Source organism: Littorina saxatilis, linkage group LG9, assembly GCF_037325665.1.
Source record: "Littorina saxatilis isolate snail1 linkage group LG9, US_GU_Lsax_2.0, whole genome shotgun sequence".
Lineage (NCBI taxonomy): Eukaryota > Metazoa > Mollusca > Gastropoda > Littorinimorpha > Littorinidae > Littorina > Littorina saxatilis.
Genome location: NC_090253.1, coordinates 42,168,597 through 42,190,121, shown reverse-complemented (window position 1 = coordinate 42,190,121; position 21,525 = coordinate 42,168,597). Strand labels below are relative to the sequence as shown.

Genomic DNA, 21,525 nt, shown 5'->3' with positions numbered 1-21,525 from the left:
ATACACGTGACTGACCTTGTCACAAAACCAGTCCAGCTATACACAATTCTGCCTCCCAAGCAGAAAAAGACACGAGAAACTCAATCCGTGAAAATCCCGTGTGCGCTGTCAGCGAAAAACCGTCAGCCCTAGCTATGACAGCAGAAACCTCCACTGTAAAACTCGTGCGATACAAAACATCCGTGCTCGTTGAGCACCGTCAGCAAACTCTGCTGTAACCCAATATCACGCACAGGCGCTTTCTATCATACACGACCAAGAACAGGCACTCCACTGAGTGACACTTTCTTGGTCTCTGTCACCCGATCGTGACAGTCAGTCCGGACTGCAGGGCGAAACGTGCTGTCCTCTCCAAGTCCTCTTTGGGGCCGTATAGCTTCTTTTGTAGCGCTGTCTCCTCTGACCAGGTGGTGTCCCTCAGAGCACTGTGGTATGGACAAGCCTGCAGGATGTGCTCTGCTGTCTGATTCTTGCCACACGGACATAGGGGAAATTGTTCAATTTAGACTGTAGGCAGACTGTCACAGTAAGCAAGTACAATGTAGGGTAAATTTGGAATTGATGGTTTCTTCCCTGTGAGAGAAATACATGTACGACTATAACTGAAATGTCACAATAACCGAGTTCATATTAGGTTCATTCCAGTGTAGCTGTAATCAGGCTTTGTGACACTAACACTAGTCTTTTGGGGTGTTACGGTGGTTGTTGAAACAGTCATTTGACAGTGGTAAGTCATTGCAAATGGCGGAATTTTAACAGGCCACTGCTGTGTTAACCTACTGTCTTGGCAGAATCTTTATGCATGTGGTACAACTAACAGCTGTGCTTTGCTTGAAATGAGCCATGCCTAACAGCCTATACTGACTGTCATCACTTCTTCTGTGTCCCTTATAAAATGGTCAGATGTTTGATCATTAATTTTAATGGTTGCCCTGACTGGAACAAGCCTGCCCTCTTTTTCACTTTGCTACGCAGATCTTTGGGAATTAAAAATGTGAAATTGCATGAAGACTTTTTAATTTCTCCTGTGTGTGTGTGTGTGTGTGTGTGTGTGTGTGTGTGTATGCAATATTGGGTGTGTGAGAGTGTGTGTGTGTGTGTGTATAATTATGTGTGTGTGTGTTCTGATAATACTACATGTACTTGTATTACAATGTGGTTTGTAATTTACACAGATACCCCCCGCGGGTTAGGGGGAAGAATTTACCCGATGCTCCCCAGCATGTCGTAAGAGGCGACTAACGGATTCTGTTTCTCTTTTTACCCTTGTTAAGTGTTTTTTGTATAGAATATAGTCAATTTTTGTGAAGATTTTAGTCAAGCAGTATGTAAGAAATGTTAAGTCCTTTGTACTGGAAACTTGCATTCTCCCAGTAAGGTAATACATTGTACTACGTTGCAAGCCCCTGGAGCAAATTTTTGATTAGTGCTTTTGTGAACAAGAAACAATTGACAAGTGGCTCTATCCCATCTCCCCCCTTTCCCCGTCGCGATATAACCTTCGTGGTTGAAAACGACGTTAAACACCAAATAAAGAAAGAAAGAATTAATTTACACAGATGTAGGTGGACAAAAGCAACAAGAGCAAAATAGAACAATTATAGGTGTCCTATTTTTATCACGTGTAATCAGAGCACAAAATAATCTCATAAAAAAAACTATGAACAACGTGAAGACATTTTCATGATATACCGCAAGAAAGCAGCATCAGCTTTTATTCTTCAGATTTTGCCTTTGATGGCAAATCAGTTTATGTACATTATTGTCTATACACCAATAATCAAGAAAAAGAAAATTTAATAATTGATGGTATACAATCAATTGGTACAATGACTTGAATGTGTAGATATCACAGTCACAGCTCAAATGATGTTTTTCTTCTAACAAATCAGAGATAAGAGTTGGGAAAGAGGCCTCCATACGGGAAGGCGACAGTATAATAATTCCATCAAATCAATTTGTAGTTTTCATTTATAACTGTTGTACATGGATACAGTAAATCATGTTGCTGTACAAGACAGAGAAATACAATCAACTTCAGGAATTCTCACAACATTGTAACTAAGCAAAATTAATGTATATCAAATGAAATGGAACTTAAGAGCATCCAGTACAAGAAGGCTCTTAGTTAAAGCAAAGGTGCTATGAACATGAAAAAAAGGCAAGTACAATAATTATAGTAAATCCTTTGCACTGTGCTTTTGAGTCAGATGCATAATGCTGTCCTGTTGAAATGAAGATGATGTCAATAACAAAATGACAGAAGTGATGTACATACTCTGCTGTGGTTTGGCACAAATTGTCAACCGCACTTCTTTAAACTCACTTATAAGCAAGAGAAGGAAAATGTTTTGCAAACAAAACAAAAATAAATTTTAAAAAAGAGAATATGAGAGAGAAAAAAAAGAATTCATAAATATAAATCAGTTCCAAATTCTATGTTCCACATGACTTAATTATTGAAGCCTCCAAAGACCTGTGCCTTTGTGTAAAGTTATGGTTTCTCTTTTGACAGGTTTTTAAAAAAAAAATTTTTATAGTAAATTTCAATGCTCCAGTACATATTTTCATAAAGTAGACCTTCTTGGTGAACAGTGAATAAAATTCTGTCAGAATTTTGTCTCCAGAAAAAATCGAAAAGTTTTTTGAACAATCGCAATGTTCACCAATTTTCCAGTACATATGTGTTCCCTTCAACATTGTCACATAGAATTGCACAGTCGGTGAAAGAAAAGCAACAGACCAAAAGGATTGAGTACAGAATAATATATTTATGTATGTTCTTGTGAGGCGCAAATAGAACTGTTAGGATTTCCGCCATATAAATATCCTCATTATTATTATCACCTGTCCTTAAGAGGCCTTATATTGCCTGCAGGACAAAATATTCTTATTCTTCATTATCATTAACAGTTTCTGTCAGAATTATACATGTATTGACATAGCACAGTATTCCATTTTCACTGACTAAAACTACATACAGATGACCTAAACTAAAACACCCAACATCCATTTCCCTCAGAAGCAGTACCTAGGCTGACCAGCGAAACCCTTATCATCCCCATACCCGTTGTACTTGACCGGGGGGTAGTGGTCAACGCGGAGGGGTTCCTGGTAGTGCGGTGGGTTGTACAGTCCCCATTTGGGCGTGAGGACCTCCTGGGGAAAGGGTTTGGGGTAACTGAAGCTCCCCTTGTAGCCTTTGTTGTGTGACATTGCTGGCAGCGTTTCTTTCATGATGACGTCGTTCTGGTACGGAGTGAACGCGTCGTGCGTTCGGCTGGTCGGTTTGGACGGCTGCTCGTAGTGCCAGTTGATGTTCTTGTAGTCCACTGCAAAACAGTCCACAGAGAAAACATTGAAGGCTCTCTTGTGTTCACAAATGAACGGATGCCCCGAGAAAAGACGTGTGTATCTCTAAAGTTTTGTTTACTTTTTAAGTCTGTGGATGGGTGAAAGTGGTCAAGCAAATGCAGTGTAAGACCAGAGATGCTATAAAAGAGAGATCACTCACTCGAGCCTAAGAGTGAAGCTATTTGGAACATGTGATACAGTGGAACCCCCCTTTTAAGACCCCCAAATGTAATACTCCCCCCAATTTAAGACCTTGTGTTTTCAGACTTCCTGTTCATAACCTCTGTAAATTTACCCCCATTCTAAGACTCCCTCCTTTTTAAGACTTCATTTTCTCAGATTTGTTTAGGTATTAAACGGGGGGGGGGGGGGGGGGGGGTATCACTGTACCAGACACAAGCTGCTTGAGACAGCATCACTTACAAAATTCCTCACTTCACATTTGAATGGCTGTGTTATAGTGCCAAAGCTTCCAGCAGCCAGCCCCATGAAGTAGACTTTGCAAAATCGACTTTGCCCAAATAATTTGAGGCTAAACGGGCCGAAAAGAGAGTGAACGCAATCACTCTTTTACTTTATGTCTGCTGAAGCCTCAAAGACATTTTCTAGCACCTTTAGATGGTATATCAGTGAAGCACCAATTCATTTTCTTGTACAATCCCCCCACCTCCCCAACACACACACAAACACACACACAAAAACACACAAACACACACACAAAACACACAAACAAACACACACCCCTCCCCCCCAAAAAAAAAACACACAGAGGTTTCTGACCTCTTCTGATGGTATCCACCCGACGGTTGTGCCAGTCCGGATGCCTGGAAGTGCCACGCCATGCATACCAGTCAGGGTGCTCGGAGCTCCACTTCCTCCAGCCCTCCTGCATGATTTGTGTGAAAAGGGCATCAAAAAGCTGGCATTCTCATATCAAAAGTTGAACTCAGGGTTTGACTGAGCTGTTTGAAAGTGAGGAAGAAGCGAACAATCTTAAAAAATTAGAACTTTCAAGGGAAGGACTTACTGTAGACACATATTGCGGAGTGAGCATGCTAGTATGTTCATAAATTTCTGCTTACAAAACAAACACACACACATGCAGGCACATACGCACACGCACACAATGAGGAAGCAAGCCATTCACCTGTCTTTTACATAGAATGATTCATGTGCATCAGAAAGCAAGTTAATTTGCATTCAAACAGATGCTTTCAAACAATCTTGACATTAGGAAAGCTATGACCAACTCACACGAGCAACATCAGGGGAACTGCAGTGGTAGGTCTTCCACTCGTGAAGCTTCGGCTGCCTGCAAGTGAAAACAACGACAAAAGTATTTACTCATCCACACTCTAATAATTATAGTACCGTGGAACCCCCCTTTTAAGATCTCCCAATTTAAGACTTTCTGCCCTTTTAAGATGTTACTTTTAAAGATTTTCTGTTAATAAACTCTGTTCATTTTTACTGGCATTTTAAGACCCCCTCCATTTTAAGACCCCCTCCATTTGAAGACCCCCTCCATTTGAATCCATTTGAAGACCCCCTCCATTTGAAGACCCCCTCCATTTGAAGACCTCCTCCATTTGAAGACCCCCTCCATTTGAAGACCCCCTCCATTTGAAGACCTCCTCCATTTGAAGACCCCCTCCATTTGAAGACCCCCTCCATTTGAAGACCTCCTCCATTTGAAGACCCCCTCCATTTGAAGACCCCCTCCATTTGAAGACCTCCTCCATTTGAAGACCCCCTCCATTTGAAGACCCCCTCCATTTGAAGACCCCCTCCATTTGAAGACCCCCTCCATTTGAAGATCCCCCCTCCATTTGAAGACCCCCCCTTCCATTTGAAGACCCCCCTCCATTTGAAGACCCCCTCCATTTGAAGACCCCCCTCCATTTGAAGACCCCACCCCCTCCATTTTAAGACCCCCTCCATTTTAAGACTCCCTCCTTTTGAAGACCCCTCCTTTTGAAGACCCCTCCATTTGAAGATCCCTCCATTTTAAGACCCCCTCCATTTTAAGACTCCCTCCATTTTAAGACCTGATAGTCTCAGATTTTGTTTTTAGGTCTTAAAATATAGTTCCACTGTGCATGAAATAATAATGATAACAACAACAATAACTAAAACTATAAAATATAAAAACTGAAAATATAGCCCGCTATTATCAGGTCACAACTACATGTAAATACAATTTCTGTACATACACACTGTGACAATGAAACATTTAAATGAATATGAGGCTAGTTAAACATCAGAAACATCAAAAAGGTGATGGTGGATGTTACAAGAAAACACCCACACACTGACCTATAGAAGCAGATCTGCCCACAAGATAAAACACCTCAAATTAACCCGATACACTGTACATGATTAAATCACACACTGTCCCGAATTAAAAGCATGTGTACACAAGATATCATTGCTCTGTTGGTAGTTTTACCATATCTAATCGTTTAACTGTGGTGGTGATACGAAAGGTAAACATACATCAGATGAAGAAGAAAACAATCATCACGATTAAACACTTCAAACTCACCATAATTTGGGCAACTTTGCTGGCGTAGACAAGAACTGCTGAGCAGCTGCCATACTTAAGGTCTGATTATTTCTCTTGACGGCAAATAATTCACCAGTAGAAAGCACTATTCTCCCCCCAAAGTTACAATCTGCACACTAACAGTTCCTCGTCTGTACCACTGCACCCGAAGAAGGGCCGCTTATGTGTCTAATACGCACGAAGAATAAAGCAGAAACGCCATTCGTGACAAATTTATCATATTGTGCATTTTCTTTTGTTTAATGAAAATTAATGAAGATATTCTGCAAAGTATTTCCTTTGTGTTTTGCATCATTTATTTTCATTGATATGGGTGGCTTTGCATATTGTTTACTTCGCCATGACGACTGTCGTTAGCGGGTTCGACAAAAATCTGGATCGCGTACATGATTTCACTCAACTATTTTCACTCAAACACAGCTATGCACATCCTTATAAATTCTACAGTTGTTTCTTTTATTATAAATAAACAGCATGACTTTGTATTCAAGCAGTTGTTAGCCTGTCTAATGATGAATAAGGGAGAAATTCAACCAAAAAGTCCGTAGCAGACGACAACAAGGGGAGTAACTCACACTGACTAGTCTGGAGAAGGGGGAGCCAAGTGTTGGTGTGTGACTGTTTCTCTGTTGTGTTTACTTTTCTGAGATTGATCCGGGAAGGGTTTCAGCTCAGAAAACATCATCATGGCCGATACTTTGTTTTCCAAACGGTCTCAGACCATGTACCCATACTGGACAAATTATCCTCCCACAGTGCCGACATATCCCGCCTCTCAAACTATGTTCAGGTGAGTGGATATTCTCTCTCCGTCCCTCAGTCCGCTCTGTCTCTGCCCCTCTCTGCCTCTGTCTCTCTCTGTCTTTGTCTCTGTCTGTCTGTCTGAATGTCTGTCTCTGTGTCTCTGTCTGTCTCAGCCGTGTCTGTCTGTCTGTCTGTCTCTCTCTGTCTCTCTCTGTCTGTCTCTCTCTCTCTCTCTCTCTCTCTCTCTCTCTCTCTTTTTTTTTGGTGAGCCGGACATACGCCGCGTGAGTGCGCGCGCGTGTGTGTGTGTGTGTGGTTGTGGTTGCGCGCATGTGTATGTGCGCATGTGTGTGTGTGTGTGTGTGTGTTGTTGTGTGTGTGTGTGTGTGTGTGTGTGTGTGTGCGTGTGTGTGTGCGCGTGTGTGCGCGTGTGTGTGTGTGTGTTTGTGTGTGTGTGTGCGCGCGCGCACGTGTGTGTGTGTGTGTGTGGTGTGTGTGTGTGTGCTGACATGCTGACCAATAACATACTTTTTTTTACGAATTCTGACAGGCGGCAGGAACCAGAGCATTACACACAGCCAATGAAACCATTTGGTCGGGATACCTACCAGGTATGAGCACGTGTGTCTGTCTGTCCGTCTTCCTGTAGGCTGTTTTCTAAAGCGAGAGAGTGATATATAGAATACACATACATGTTTATATGTGGACACATGTACACATGTTTGAGTTTACTTCTCTTTGAAAAAAAACCCGGGCTTCAGTACAGTGGAACCCCCCTTTTAAGACTCCCTCGTGTTTGAAGACCTGATTTTCTCAGATATTTGGAGGTCTTAAAAGGGGGGTTCCACTGTACAAACAAGTGCAGTTGTGCAACTTTGTAAGTATTTATACAAAGCGAACATAAAATCTCAGGATAATTTTTGACAGATTATTTCATTGGCCGTTGAGTACAAGGAACTTAATGTTAACAGCCGACTTATATACAGTACAGACCCATGCAGTTTTGTGTGACACTGAAGGGGTGATAACAGTAATTCAACTTTCGATTAAGGCCATACAGGAAACGATGAACATTCATACTTTTTGCCAGAACTCATGCCTCTTACTTCGGTGTTGTTTATTTGGTCTGGTTTGACTTACAATCACAACATTTGTCACGTGCACTGACAGAACTGGACAGACAAGTGGTACGACTGGGCTCCACCAATCAGAAAGGAGGAGGAGCTCCCCAAAATAGCTGACAGACGTGAGCCCTGCTCCAGACCTTGGATGTTCCGGCCTGGTACTTCTGCCCACCCCAAGTGGACCAAAGAGGTAAACAATAGTCTTGATGACTTGAACATATTTCAGATTTTGTGTGTGTAAAAGTTTGGTTGAAATTCGATATTTGAAGTTAAGGGACCAGAGGCCCCCCAAAAATAGCCTTGATGATTTGAACATATTTCAGATTTTGTGTGTGTAAAAGTCTGGTTGAAATTCGATATTTGAAGTTAAGGGACCAAAGAGGTAAAAAATAGTCTTGGTGATTTGAACATGATATTTTAGATTTTGTGTGTGTAAAAGTCTGGTTGAAATTCGAGTTTAGTCTCCAGCTCAAATACGATATTTGAAGTTAAAGGACCAAAGAGGTAAAATAAAAAGATAGCCCTGATGATGTGTGTAAAAGTCTGGTTGAAATTCGAGTTTAGTCTCTAGCTCAAATACGATATTTGAAGTTAAAGGACCAAAGAGGTAAAATAAAAAGATAGCCCTGATGATGTGAACATATTTCAGATCTTGTGTGTGTAAAAATCTGGTTGAAATTCGCGTTTAGTGTCTGTAGCTCAAATAAGATATTTGAAGTGAAGCAAATTTTGAAACAGAAGCGTGTCAGTATTACAGCTTGAGCTTCTGTTCTAACAACTCCGAAATAGTTTACGTTGTTGGAGTGTCTAAGAATGGAGGTGTCTGTGAAACAAAACAAAACAAAACAAAATCTGCAGTAAAGACAATGTCTTACAAATAATACAATAATGACAATACTTATATGGCGCAAATCCTACAAAGAATATTTGAAACCGTAAGGCTTTGAAACACATGTGCCGCTCAGTGAACCCGCTGATTAGTTTCAACATGTCTCGCTGTTCATCAAATTCTAATAAGCAAATTTGGAGCCACAGTGGAACCCCCCTTTTAAGACCTCCAAATATCTGAGCGTGTCTTGAAATGGGGTTAAATTTACAGAGGTTCTTCTGAACAGACTTAACGGGGCGGGGATGTATCCAGTTGACCGCTGTCAGCGTGAGTTCGTCCCCACGTTCGGCGAGAGATTTATTTTTCTCAGAGTCAACTTTGTGTGCAGACTCGGTGTCCGAACACCCCCCCGTGTGTACACGCAAGCACAAGACCAAGTGCGCAACGAAAAAGATCCTGTAATCCATGTCAGAGTTCGGTGGGTTATAGAAACACGAAAATACCCAGCATGCTTCCTCCGAAAACGGCGTATGGCTGCCTAAATGGCGGGGTAAAAAACGGTCATACACGTAAAATTCCACTCGTGCAAAAAAAACCACGAGTGTACGTGGGAGTTTCAGCCCACGAACGCAGAAGAAGAAGAAGAAGAAGAAGAACAGACTTAACCAGCATCTCCACAAGAAGCTGCATGTTGTGCCCTCCCCCATGTGTTCTTGTGGAGAAGCAGAGCAGAACACGGCCCACATCCTACGAGACTGCAGGAACCACCAGGTGCTGAGAGAGGAAATCTGGCCATTGCCGGAGTCCCTGCACAACAAGCTGTACGGGCCAGTGGCTGCGCTGCAGAGGACCACTAATTATATCTCAAGATCTGGACTCCAAGTGTGATCGGCGATCGAAAAGAAGAAGAAGACAGAGGTTCTGGACAGAAAGTCTGAGAAATCTAGATCTTAATTAAAAGGGAGGGAGTCCTAAATAGGGGGGTCTTAAACGGGGGGGTCTTAAACGGGGGGTCTTAAACGGGGGGTTCCATTGTATTTCTCTCATCCCAGGGCAAAGACTGGCCAGTGGACCATGACAAGTTCATGACAACGGGGCGTCCACACACAGAAACAACCCGTGCCCGCGCCATCCAGCGTCTGTGGTACCGTGACCAGAACCTCTACCCCTACTCCAACATGATGACCTCTTCCTATCGCAGACCTGTGTATTCTGTCTACGGTCCTATGCTGAGGAAGGAGGTGTACGGCCTGAATCATCAACACAATCGCCATGGCAACATGCCCTTCGAGGACTATTATTAGAGGAAATATGCAAATTTATGTAAATTTATGCAATCTGTAAAATTCCTTCCATTTTCGATCTTTTGGAAGTAGTTTACATGATTATGTGTCTGTTTGTCCCTTCTCTCCCCCCCCCCCTCCCCTCTCTCCATTGACACCCCTCCCTTCCACCAAAAAAACACTTCTCATTTCTCCATTCTCCTTTACTTATCTGCGCCATCAATGTTTGTTGTAAATTTCATGTTTCTGCTTGAACTGGTGAACAAACAGTAAGACTGTCCTACTTCGTCGTATTAGCAATCTGTGCATGACAATTGTTGGTGCGTTCATATCATGTGTGTGTGAATTTATTTTGTTTTACCGTGACAGCATAGATTTGGCACAACTGGGTTGTGTGCAGTTATATATTGTACCTTGCAGTTAAGATGCTTTCAAAACTGTTTTTTCACTTGTAACTTGTCAGGCACTCTAAAGACGCGAGATGCTATTGCGGAAGACACGAGACTCTGTTTGCCCCAGGTATCTTGCAGTTAAAATGCTTTCAAAACTGTTTTCTCACTTGTAACTGTCAGGCACTTTAAATTTACGAAATGCTATTGAAGACACAAGATTCTACTTTGCCCCAGGTACTTATGAGCTGTGCGCTTAAATTTGCACAGTGTGTCAGAGATTGTAGGTTTTAGCACTGCAGATACATTTTAAACTTTTTACTGACCTGTTAAGCCGCGCAGCGCTCTTGCAAGCTTTCGTTTTGGCCAGACAGTAACATATCTCGAATGGACTCGATGTCTGTTGTTTTTGTTACACCTATTCTAAAATGCAAATGCACCATTTTGCAAGTCTAAAAACGCTATCTAAGCTAATGGTGCTAAATCCCAGGTTTGTAAACGTTTACATAAGAAGAACTAAATAAAACAAACTTTTCATCTGTTCTGATTTGTTTGTGAGAAACTTTAAAGAGCTGTGCAATGAAACGGATATAATAATAACGTGCGTGTGTGTATTATGTGTGTGTGTGTGTGTGTGTGTGTGTGTGTGTGTGTGTGTGCGTGAGTGTGTGTGTATGTGTGCGTGCTTGCGTGCGTGTGTGTGTGTGTGTGCGTGCGAGCGTGTGTGTTTGTGTTCCTACCTTATAAATGAACTAAACTTGAAGAACACATCACTCTTCGTAAGGACAGACGATTTTATTTTCACAACAGCATCAGCACACATCGGAAACTCACACCAATTTTCACAAACTTGTACAACTTTGCAAAAGCCGTGTCATGCACAACTACAAAACCAAGAAGAGGAAAAATCTGTCATTCTGACCCTAATACATTCCAGACACTTCCCTCTCACCCTAATCCCCCCGCCTACCACCCCCCCCCCCCCCCCCATTCAAATTGGAAAAGAAAATAGAAAGAAAAAAAGTCATATTAGACAGTCAGTGACGATCTGTACATCACTCACACCCGAAACACACACTCTCTCTCTCTCTCTCTCTCTCTCTCTCTCTCTCTCTCTCTCTCTCTCTCTCTCTCTCTTTCTTTCGTAAAATTAGTTTTCAGTCTGACTGACAAGATAAGCACATTTTTCCAGATGCAACCGTGAAAATACGTCGACAAGAATTTATAACAGTTACACAGAAAGTACATTTTCATTAGCTCAGAAATCGCACAGACAGATTTCAAATGAAAGTGTACGACGAATTCTCGATGAGTTCCATTATAAGCAAAAATGAAATAAATAAGTTTAAGAACCAAACATGCCATTACCTACAAGAAATGTGATTTGAAATGAACTGTCCTAAATTAGCACGGTGTACGTGACCAATTCTATATAGTAACCCCCACCCCACTCCACCACAGACATGCATCCTCATTATGTACTTCCGTATCCGACCGACCCCCATTTCATATCAGAAATTCAGCATTAAAAAACAGTTGATATTGATGAAATACCATCACATCCTATTCCCTTGAAGAGATGTTACATCTAGACTCAAAAACCTAATCTTTATGTCTTACAAAACACTTTTCAGTCAGTTCATTTCTTATCTTTGAACAACCTCATCGCTCTCTGATAGTACTCGTTATCCGTGATCGTTTTCTCGATCTTCACCTTCGCCCCTCCGGTCGCACCCTTGACCTTGTCACTTCTGTCCTCCTCGTCACCTTTCCCGTCGTCCTTGCTGCCTCCTTCGGCCTTGAACTTGGCGAGCTCGCGCGCGCTGTGACGCAGGTTCTGACAGTAGACGACGTCATCGAAGCTGGTGAAGTCCACGTGCCAACGGCCGTGAGAGAGATCGTACTCCTCGATTCGCTCAAAGCGGTGACCCCACAGGATCTCACGGGGCACGTATGACGTACGGGCTTGGCACACCTGTAGGTCGAAAGAAAAAGAAAGGAAATGTTACCGTTGAGGTCATGAAATGACCTTGACCATGGCTTTAGAATTGCTGCTCCATGCCTGAGGTGTAGTTTGACACTGCTATCGGGAGAGACAGAGAGAATAAGAGACAGACAGACAGACAGTCAGAGGAAGAGACATTGACAGAGAGAGATCACTTCAGATGTCATATCATAACCTTGACCTCAGCAGAAGTAGTAGAATGCCTTTGACCTTGGCAAAAATGAACAGCCTGGGGGCTCTTTGCGCACAGTGGTATTTATTTGTAAGAAACAATTTCGTAAAAGACACCTTTTTCGGAAATTAATTCATCAACAAATTTAAACTCACCACATCAAGCAGTCACGGTGTTGAATTTTGGTATGTGACCAAGTGGAGGGATGGTCTTATCCCATGTAAAAGCCTAACCAGAACTGGGACAGTGAGGCGAACTGAGGTGGAGTGGGCATACCTGTCAAGTCTTACGTTTTTCGCGCAATTCTTACGGAATTTTGATGTTTTTCAAGTCTTACGGCGTAAGCCGAAGATCTTACGGTTTTTACAAAACAATTTGGTCAAATAAAAAAAAGATCGCAAAGGTTCGTCCGAGAACAAAGAAACAGCTACAAAATCTCGCGGTAACTGATCAATGTTCTCTTTTGCACATTGTGATGGGGGTTTCCATTCATGATTGAATCACTGTGCTCAATGAATGAATGTTGTTAAAACACACTTGTCTTGTGCCTTTACTATCATGTGGTGTTTTTGTGCATGCTGGTAAAATTTTTGTCAGGGGTGTGTGACTGGTTGGACGTGTGCCGTCTTTGTACAATTTAGGTGATTCTCGGTACAATTTACATTTAAACATCCTTTGCATTTCAAAATTACATAAAACAGTGCAGTTCAGTATTGAGAAAAGTTGTTTTTTATTATGTGTGAAATAAGGCTGATTTCTTGTTTTTGTGTGTGTATGTGTGCATGTAACTATTTAGTTCTTGTGGTGATTAATCTAACGACTTCTGCAGTTTTGCACGTTGTCTTATGCTTTTTGGTCCAAACTTATGGTTTTGTGAGCAAAATCTTATGGTGAGAGTCCACAAGAGCTTGACAGGTATGAGTGGGCCTTTAAATCAGACAAGCCCAAACAAAAACTGACCTCTCCAGTGGACTCCACTGTGCCGGTGAGGAAGAGGATGATCTCCAACTTCTGTGCGGACAGGTCAGCGGGCCTCATGTCGTAGAGCGGGGAGTCGGGGGTGATACGGTGAGTCAGGATGACAGGCCACATCAGAATGAGCTTGTCCCCCATTCCGTTCGCTTCAAACTCCACCTGTAGTCATGATGCGAGGGTGTCAACAACGACTGTTGTTCTTGTGGCTGTGTGTGTGTGTGTGTGTGTGTGTGTGTGTGTGTGTGTGTGTGTGTGTGTGTGTGTGTGTCTCTCTGTTTCTCTGTGTGTGTCTCTCTCTGTCTCTGTCTCTCGCTCTCTCTCTGTCTCTCGCTCTCTCTGTTTTTCTATCTCTCTCTCTCTATTTCTCTCTCTCTCTCTCTGTCTCTCTGTCTCCCTGTCTCTCTCTCTCTCTCTCTCTCTCTCTCTCTCTCTCTCTCTCTCTCTCTCTCTCTCTCTCAAGGACAGATTGTAAGAAAAGGCCTAGAAATCTTAACCTTGTAAAATAAAGTTTAATTCAATTCAATTCAATTCAATTCAGCTCAATTCAATTCTTTTCAATTCTCTGCATAACATACACACACACACACTCACACACACACACACACACACACACACATAAACAAACACACACACACACGCATACAAACAAACACACACACACACACACACACACACACACACAGCAGAATGGAAACTACATCAGCTAGAGTACTATCAATACAGACCTCAGTCTGCCAGAGCGGGTAGTAAGCGCCCTCTGGTGTGGAGTGTCTTCTGATCACCATGGCGGTGATGGAGGCATCAAGAAGGTGAGACTTCCTTAGGTCGCCCACACGCACCTGAAACACCATTCCATCAACATTTCACAACGGATGTTGGATTTTGTCTTGTTGCCCATACATTTCTGAAGTTAACATTTCACAACGGATGTTGGATTTTGTCTTGTTGCCCATATATTTCTGAAGTTAACATTTCACAACGGATGTTGGATTTTGTCTTGTCGCTCATACATTTCTGAAGTTAACATTTCACAACGGATGTTGGATTTTGTCTTGTTGCCCATACATTTCTGAAGTTAACATTTCACAACGGATGTTGGATTTTGTCTTGTTGCCCATACATTTCTGAAGTTAACATTTCACAACGGATGTTGGATTTTGTCTTGTTGCCCATACATTTCTGAAGTTAACATTTCACAACGGATGTTGGATTTTGTCTTGTTGCCCATACATTTCTGAAGTTAACATTTCACAACGGATGTTGGATTTTGTCTTGTTGCCCATACATTTCTGAAGTTAACATTTCACAACGGATGTTGGATTTTGTCTTGTTGCCCATACATTTCTGAAGTTAACATTTCACAACGGATGTTGGATTTTGTCTTGTTGCCCATACATTTCTGAAGTTAACATTTCACAACGGATGTTGGATTTTGTCTTGTTGCCCATACATTTCTGAAGTTAACATTTCACAACGCATGTTGGATTTTGTCTTGTTGCCCATACATTTCTGAAGTTTTGGTGGTTACACGCATCTGAACTCACTCAGAGAACTTCTTGTTGCTGTGCCATGATGCACAACCTCCACGGGGTGTATAGTCAACTAATGCTAGGCCAGACACATACAGCTTTAAAAGGAGCGTTTCCATCAATAAACTGTTTTAAAACGTTTGAACACTTTATATTAAGTCTACTTAGGATTTGGGGCGGATACAACGTAAAGACTACTTCTAATCCTAGTAACACAACAATAACGAATTGAGGCTCGAACAAGGCCCTCCAAATGTATGTCAAAATGCGCTGATTTGATTCATTATCACACACTCGGAGCGTGTTATATATTGGCAAGTCATTGTTAATCGCTGAATTTGAACAGGCCAGGCCAGTTGAACATTGACAAGTACCTGCTAGACACACGAAATTGCCCTGACGTGAAACGGTAAAACAATGAACATTTGTAGCTGACAACTTTGTAGTTCTTGCCATGACTTAGAGTGGAAACTAGCTCTTTGTATGCTAAAATGAGTATTGTATTTCTTGGGAATAACAGTTACTAACGAAGCCTTACCTGTAAGCAAGGCTCACCGTTTTCCAGACAGACCACAGCGTGTCTGGAGAAGAGCAGTGTCTGGGCTCTGTACTTGGGTCGCGCCACTTTGACAAAGATGAAGCCCAGCATCAGTGTTTCCAAGAAGAAACCAATCACCACCTGAAAAAAGACAAAGAGTTGTTCACAACGAATGAGAATCGACGCTTTCAACACAGTGACTGCTATACTTAAAACCATAAGTACCCTCTACTGCTGTTCTCAAAGTTTATTTCTTTGGCTTGGCAGACATAGGTTTTAGTAAAACACAGTGAAGCTTATGCTCTTGGTCTTACTGCATGGCAGTGATGTGACTTAGTCAAAGGATCAGCTTCGTTACAAACCGAATGTACTCTCACTAAAATTTTAAGCCCAATATGAGTTAATACAATTTTCTTATATTGTACTGCACAAAGTGAATACGTGCGGGCGTTTGTGTGTGTGCGAGCGTGACTGTGAGAACCGTTGCGTGTACGCCCGTCTGCCTGTGTGAGTGTCTGTGTTTCTGAGTGCCTGTCTGTCTGTCTGTCTGTATGCATACTATATGTATGTACACATCACACTGCATGTGTCAGTACGTCTGCTTGTTCATCAATACATACCTGCAAATAAACGAGCGGCAAAGTACCCGCGCAGTTAGCATTGGGGTAGGCAAACCCGTAACCAATGGTCGTCTGCGTTTCAATGGAGAACAAAATGGAGCCCGCAAATCCCTGAATGCCCATCAGACAAGCCGTGTGATTGGCGTTGCCGTAGTTCTCGAAGTCGCCGTTGGTGTGCCCTATGAGCCACCAGAGAACCGCGAAGAAGAGGAAGGTGAAGAGGAAAGCGTTGAAGAGAATGGCGATGGCATAGCGCCAGGGCATGTCGATGAGCGAGATGTAGATGTCGGCCAGGAAGCGACGTTTGTGTTCCGACAGCCCCGTTGTGTGCACTCGATAATAGCCAGTCTTCGTCACCAAGGCCTGCGGACAACATCATTATAATGATAGAGTTATAGGGACATGTAGGTAGGTAGGTAGGTACATTGGTAGGTAGATAGATAGATAGATATATAGATAGATTAGTAGGTAGGTGGGTAGGTAGATAGGTAGGTAGGTAGGTAGGTAGGTACATTGGTAGGTAGGTAGGTAGGTAGGTAGGTAGGTAGGTAGGTAGGTAGGTAGGTAGGTAGGTAGGTACATTGGTAGGTAGGTATCTATATCTATATACGGCTTGTGTGTGTCTGTCTGCCTGTGTGTTTGCGATGCACGGCCAAAGTTCTCGATGGATCTGCTTCAAATTTGGTGGGCATATTCAGGTAGACCCCGGACACAATCTGGTCGATGAAAATTTTTAACACGTGCTCTCAGCGCGCAGCGCTGAACCGATTTTGGTTTTATGGTTTTTCTGTACATCCATTCCCAGTAACTCTTCCTTATCTCCTCCAGTGTTTTGCGCGTTTATCTCCCTTCCTTCGTGTGGCGTCAATCGCGTACGGTGCGCCACTCACCCGGCGAAGCCGGCGTACGGTGCGCCACTCACCCAGCGAAGCCGGGTACCCGGCTAAGACGGGTGAGTGGCGCACCGTACGCGAATGACGCCACACGAAGGAAGGGAGATTCGGCTCTACTTCTTCCCGGCGAAGCCGGTACCCGGCGAAGCGGGTAATCATCTAGTTGGTAGATAAATTGATACATTGGTAGGTAGGAAGATAGATAGGTAGATACATTGGTAGGTATGTAGGTAGATAAATAGGTAGGTAGGTAGATAAATAGGTAGGTAGGTAGGTAGACAGATAGATCGATAGCTATATTGGTAGATAGGTAGGTAGGTATGTAGGTAGATAGATAGATAGGTATGTAGGTAGGTAGGTAGGTAGAAAGATAGGTAGGTAGGTAGGTAGGTAGATATATAGATAGGTAGATAGATAGAGAGATAGATAGAGAGATAGATGATTATATAGATAGATAGATAGGTAGATAGATAGATAGATAGATAGATAGATAGATAGATAGATAGATAGATAGATAGATAGATAGATAGATAGATAGATAGATAGAAAGAGAGCAGAGGTCTTAACACGCATACAGTTTGTGGAATTGACTGTCAGTAAGTTTTACTTTTCATAAGTACCAGGTAGTACAACGTGGTGTTGTTACAGCGTGGTGCACGTGAAACTGGTCAGTGGTGGTTCATAATTAGGCACTGGCCTATCGGTCTTTTAATAAAACATCTTGCTAAAAATGTTGAAAAACAAAAGAATTCTGTACTCACCGATACAAGGACAAATTTCAACTTTGTTCATCTCACCACAGTCATTTTGTTATTCAGATCTTCCTAATGCAAAACCTATTCTTATCACCTCTTCCGTGGCCTGCCATGACTATCATCGTTTTACCCCCCAAAGTATAAATCAGACGGTAGCCTCACCTTTCTTCTCAGTTCTGGATCATCTTTTTCACAACTCGTTTTGTTTTTAACATACGCCACCATGCGGCGCCACCGGCTTTTCTTGGCTCGAGGTTCTTGCTCGGCAAACATGAACAGCGTCTGACCAACTTCCTCTCCCTGTGCCGCCATCTTGAGTCTGTCTGAATTTCTGAAAGTGAAACAACGAGCGATGTAAGAGTTTTATTCTGTGCAATTACAGTGGAACTTGTCCATGACGACCACGCAAGGGACCGACTAAAAGTGGTCGTTATAGACAGGTGGTCACTATGTAAAGGTGAATTGTAAAACCGTTGCAGACTCGGAATTATTTGGGTACTTTTTTGGCGTAATCTTCAATAAGTCCGAGATTTTGTTTTGCTTCATTTTTGTTATGTGTGAACGTGCAACACATTTTGTTAGAACGTTGTTCTGTGTATTAATGTGTTTAGTGTTGCAGAAGTATTTGGGTCAGCAAGCACGAACAACGTGTGACCTACTTTCTCTCTATCCGCCGCCATCTTGATTAATTTGTGTCTTGAATTCTCTCCATGAAACCTCAATATTACAGTGGGGTTTTTCCTCAGTGTCGGTGTTACAGAAGCTTTGTGGTCATGAACAATAGTTGAAATAAACATTGCCACGAAGAGAATAACACCAACTTTGCAGTGACCCAAATTTCCCAGCAATGGGGGATAATAAACTAATGAAAATGGAAGATGTAAATTTGAGATCGTTTTCTTTTGGCATTTTTGTTAAAAGGTAATACATAGTTTGGCACTGTGATACATACACTACTAACTATTTCTGCTAAAATGTCCATTTACTCTGACCATTTCTTTTTGTTCTTAACATAGCAAGTTTAAGGCGATGTGTGGCACTAAAATTAAACTTGGAGAATACATGGAACAACCTAGTTTTCTTGGTAGTTATTGAAGTGACTTATAACAATGAATGAAACATTTGTAAATATTAATGGACACAGATCGCCGTTGCTATGGAAACAGCCGCCATATTGGATTTCTAGGAAACGGTTTTACAGCAACATCATACATCAGAAATGCATGATATTTGGCACAAAGATACACATGACTTTTATCTACAATCATATAGAACGATATTTTTACTAAAGACTACAGTTGAATTTATATTAATGTTTGTAATAAGGATTAATGAATTTCTAACCGCATATTGATTAATCCTTATTTCAAAAAAATAATATAAATTCAACTGTAGTCTTTTCTCAAAAAATCGTTCTATATGATTGTAGATAAAAGTCATGTGTATCATTGTGCCAAATACTAAGCATTTCTGATGTATGATGTTGCTGTAAAACCGTTTCCTAGAAATCCAGTATGGCGCTGTTTAAGCCAGTTTCTATAGCAACAGCCGTCTATGTCCTGTAGTATTCACATATTTTTCATTTCTTTTCATAAGTCACTTCAATAACTACCCAGAAAACAAATTATTCCATGTATTCTCCAAGTTTAATTTTGGTGATTTTAGTGCGTCACATCGCCTTAATGTAGTAACAATTTGTCCACTTTTGTTCGAATCTGCTATACAGCAAACATATTGACTAGGAAATGGCACATTTTGATTAGTAAATTGTAACGTTTTCTATTGTAATATTTATACTGATAATAATTGTCCACTTTGTAAGCCCTTTCTGGTTTTGTAAACAGCAATAGGAAAGAGAATTCCAGTGTTGGTAAACAAAACACAGATGACCAACAACAAAAATCACAAGAAGTTGTGCACTATAAAAGAAATGAAACACTTTATCGAACCAAAATGTAGGCCTAATCAAGTTTACAAATGATAAATATCGAGCCCTTAGAGATAAGACGAGGGGCTGCTCTCGAGATAAAACAACTTGAAATATCAAGCTCTTTGAAGGAACAAAAAAAAGCAGTTTTCTTTTCGGATACCGCAAGCTTGGTGAATAGTACCAATGATGAATAGTTTCAGCGGGTATCACCTGCAAACTTATAGTCAATAGTAGTTTCTTTTGTTTCACGTAACAGACTTTGCACTTACAAAATGTAAAGCAGACAAATATAATACACATCCAAACAAATGTCAGAAAAAAATTCAACACTTACTTGTGGATTTCTTGTCAGAAATATGGATGGCAGTGGACAAGATCGTTCGAACAGCAACCTCTGGCCGGCCGCTTCTTTCTCCAGTTGCTTGCTTGTCAGTTCTTCCACAGAGAACACAATGTTACACGTGACAGCAAATTTCCCATCCTCCTTGCCGTGCCCCTCTTCCCCACTCTCCTCTGCTTCATAATCACTACCCCCCCCCCCCTCACCCCTCCTCAACCACCCCCCCCCCCCTCCAGCCCCACTCCCGTGTGATCATCCTCTCCATCACTTGCCCTCCCTTCTCAATACATCTATTTGTCATCGGAACAAGTCATTGTCCACACCCATATCTATGTAACATTTTGCCAATAGATGCGTTTGTGCGTGCGTGCTCCATCTATGTTCCTCTCTTACAGTCTTAATACTCCCCCCCCCCCCCCCCCCCCGTCTCGTGTGATCATCCTCTCCATCACTTACCCTCCCGTCTCAATACGTCAATTTGTCATCGAAACAAGGCCATTGTCCACCACACCCATATCTATATAACATTTTGCAAATAGATCCGTTTGTGCGTGCGTGCTCCATCTATGGTCTTCTCTTACAGTCTCAATATCCCCCCCCCTCCCTTGTGCACCCCGCGGCTCTCATTCAGTCTCAAGTTTTCTCTCGTTTTGGGGGTAATCTGACATGCACAAGCCCTCCTGTCAAGTGTGAGCGGTGAGTATTGACGATTCCTTCTGCGTCACAGTCGGAGGAAGACTGACAGGTTTGCTTTCTTTTGTGGTTTCTGTCCCACACCTTTTTAGTGTGATACAAATAACGAGGAATTATTTTGAAGGCATATTTACACCCCCGGTATAGGGGTGTGTATAGGATTCGGTCGATGTGTTTGTTTGTTTGTTTGTGTTCGCATATAGATCTCAAGAATGAACGGACCGATCGTCACCAAACTTGGTGAACAGGTTCTATACATTCCTGAGACGGTCCTTACAAAAATTGGGACCAGTCAAACACACGGTTAGGGAGTTATTGGTGGATTAAAATTATACAAGGACTTATAGAGGGACATATTAATGGTCAAAGGGAAATAACCTTCTCAGTTGGTGGCAGTGAGAATGGTAAGGACGGGGGTGTTTTTCCTACCTCGGAGGAATTTCTTGTTATATCTGCTGACAGTCCATCCCAATGTGCTCCCCCGTTACCCTCATCCCCATCTGTCTATGTTTTCTCTGTGTCTGTTAGTCTGTCTGACTGCGCGCGCGTACACACACATACACACACACAAAGGCATGCATTCGCACACGCATGCATGCACGTACACACTCACACCTGCACGCACAAACGTGCACGCACACATGCACGCACACACACACACACACATACACACACTGACACACACACACATACACACACACACACATACACATACACACACACACACACACACAAACACACTCACGCACAAAACACGTACGCACAAACGCACGCTAAACGCGCGCA

The 21,525-nt window shown here is 42.2% G+C and overlaps 3 protein-coding genes across 4 annotated transcripts; 1 reads left to right on the top strand and 2 right to left on the bottom strand.

Moving 5' to 3' along the window:
• Nucleotides 1–1,674: 1,674 nt before the first annotated feature.
• LOC138976142 (uncharacterized) lies at nucleotides 1,675–6,083 on the bottom strand. The gene is made up of 4 exons (XM_070348970.1): nucleotides 5,900–6,083; nucleotides 4,609–4,666; nucleotides 4,135–4,240; nucleotides 1,675–3,332 (listed from the first exon to the last, which is right to left on the bottom strand). The coding sequence occupies exons 1-4, from the start codon at nucleotides 5,950–5,952 to the stop codon at nucleotides 3,019–3,021; spliced, it is 531 nt and encodes a 176-aa protein (XP_070205071.1). The 5' UTR covers nucleotides 5,953–6,083; the 3' UTR covers nucleotides 1,675–3,018.
• A 400-nt stretch (nucleotides 6,084–6,483) lies between these two features.
• LOC138976140 (uncharacterized) lies at nucleotides 6,484–10,832 on the top strand. Its single transcript, XM_070348966.1, has 4 exons — nucleotides 6,484–6,710; nucleotides 7,215–7,275; nucleotides 7,835–7,978; nucleotides 9,670–10,832. Exons 1-4 carry the CDS (start codon nucleotides 6,607–6,609, stop codon nucleotides 9,919–9,921), a joined length of 561 nt encoding a protein of 186 aa, XP_070205067.1. The 5' UTR covers nucleotides 6,484–6,606; the 3' UTR covers nucleotides 9,922–10,832.
• Nucleotides 10,833–11,296: 464 nt separating this feature from the next.
• LOC138977426 (G protein-activated inward rectifier potassium channel 3-like) lies at nucleotides 11,297–20,145 on the bottom strand. 2 transcript variants are annotated; one of them, XM_070350310.1, is made up of 7 exons: nucleotides 20,041–20,145; nucleotides 17,939–18,107; nucleotides 16,129–16,491; nucleotides 15,509–15,649; nucleotides 14,167–14,280; nucleotides 13,427–13,600; nucleotides 11,297–12,264 (listed from the first exon to the last, which is right to left on the bottom strand). In XM_070350310.1, the coding sequence occupies exons 2-7, from the start codon at nucleotides 18,086–18,088 to the stop codon at nucleotides 11,929–11,931; spliced, it is 1,278 nt and encodes a 425-aa protein (XP_070206411.1). In that variant the 5' UTR covers nucleotides 18,089–18,107; nucleotides 20,041–20,145; the 3' UTR covers nucleotides 11,297–11,928. The 2 variants fall into 2 exon arrangements, with proteins under 2 accessions (XP_070206411.1, XP_070206412.1); XM_070350311.1 differs by having other exon boundaries at nucleotides 17,939–18,099; nucleotides 20,041–20,118.
• Nucleotides 20,146–21,525: the final 1,380 nt, after the last annotated feature.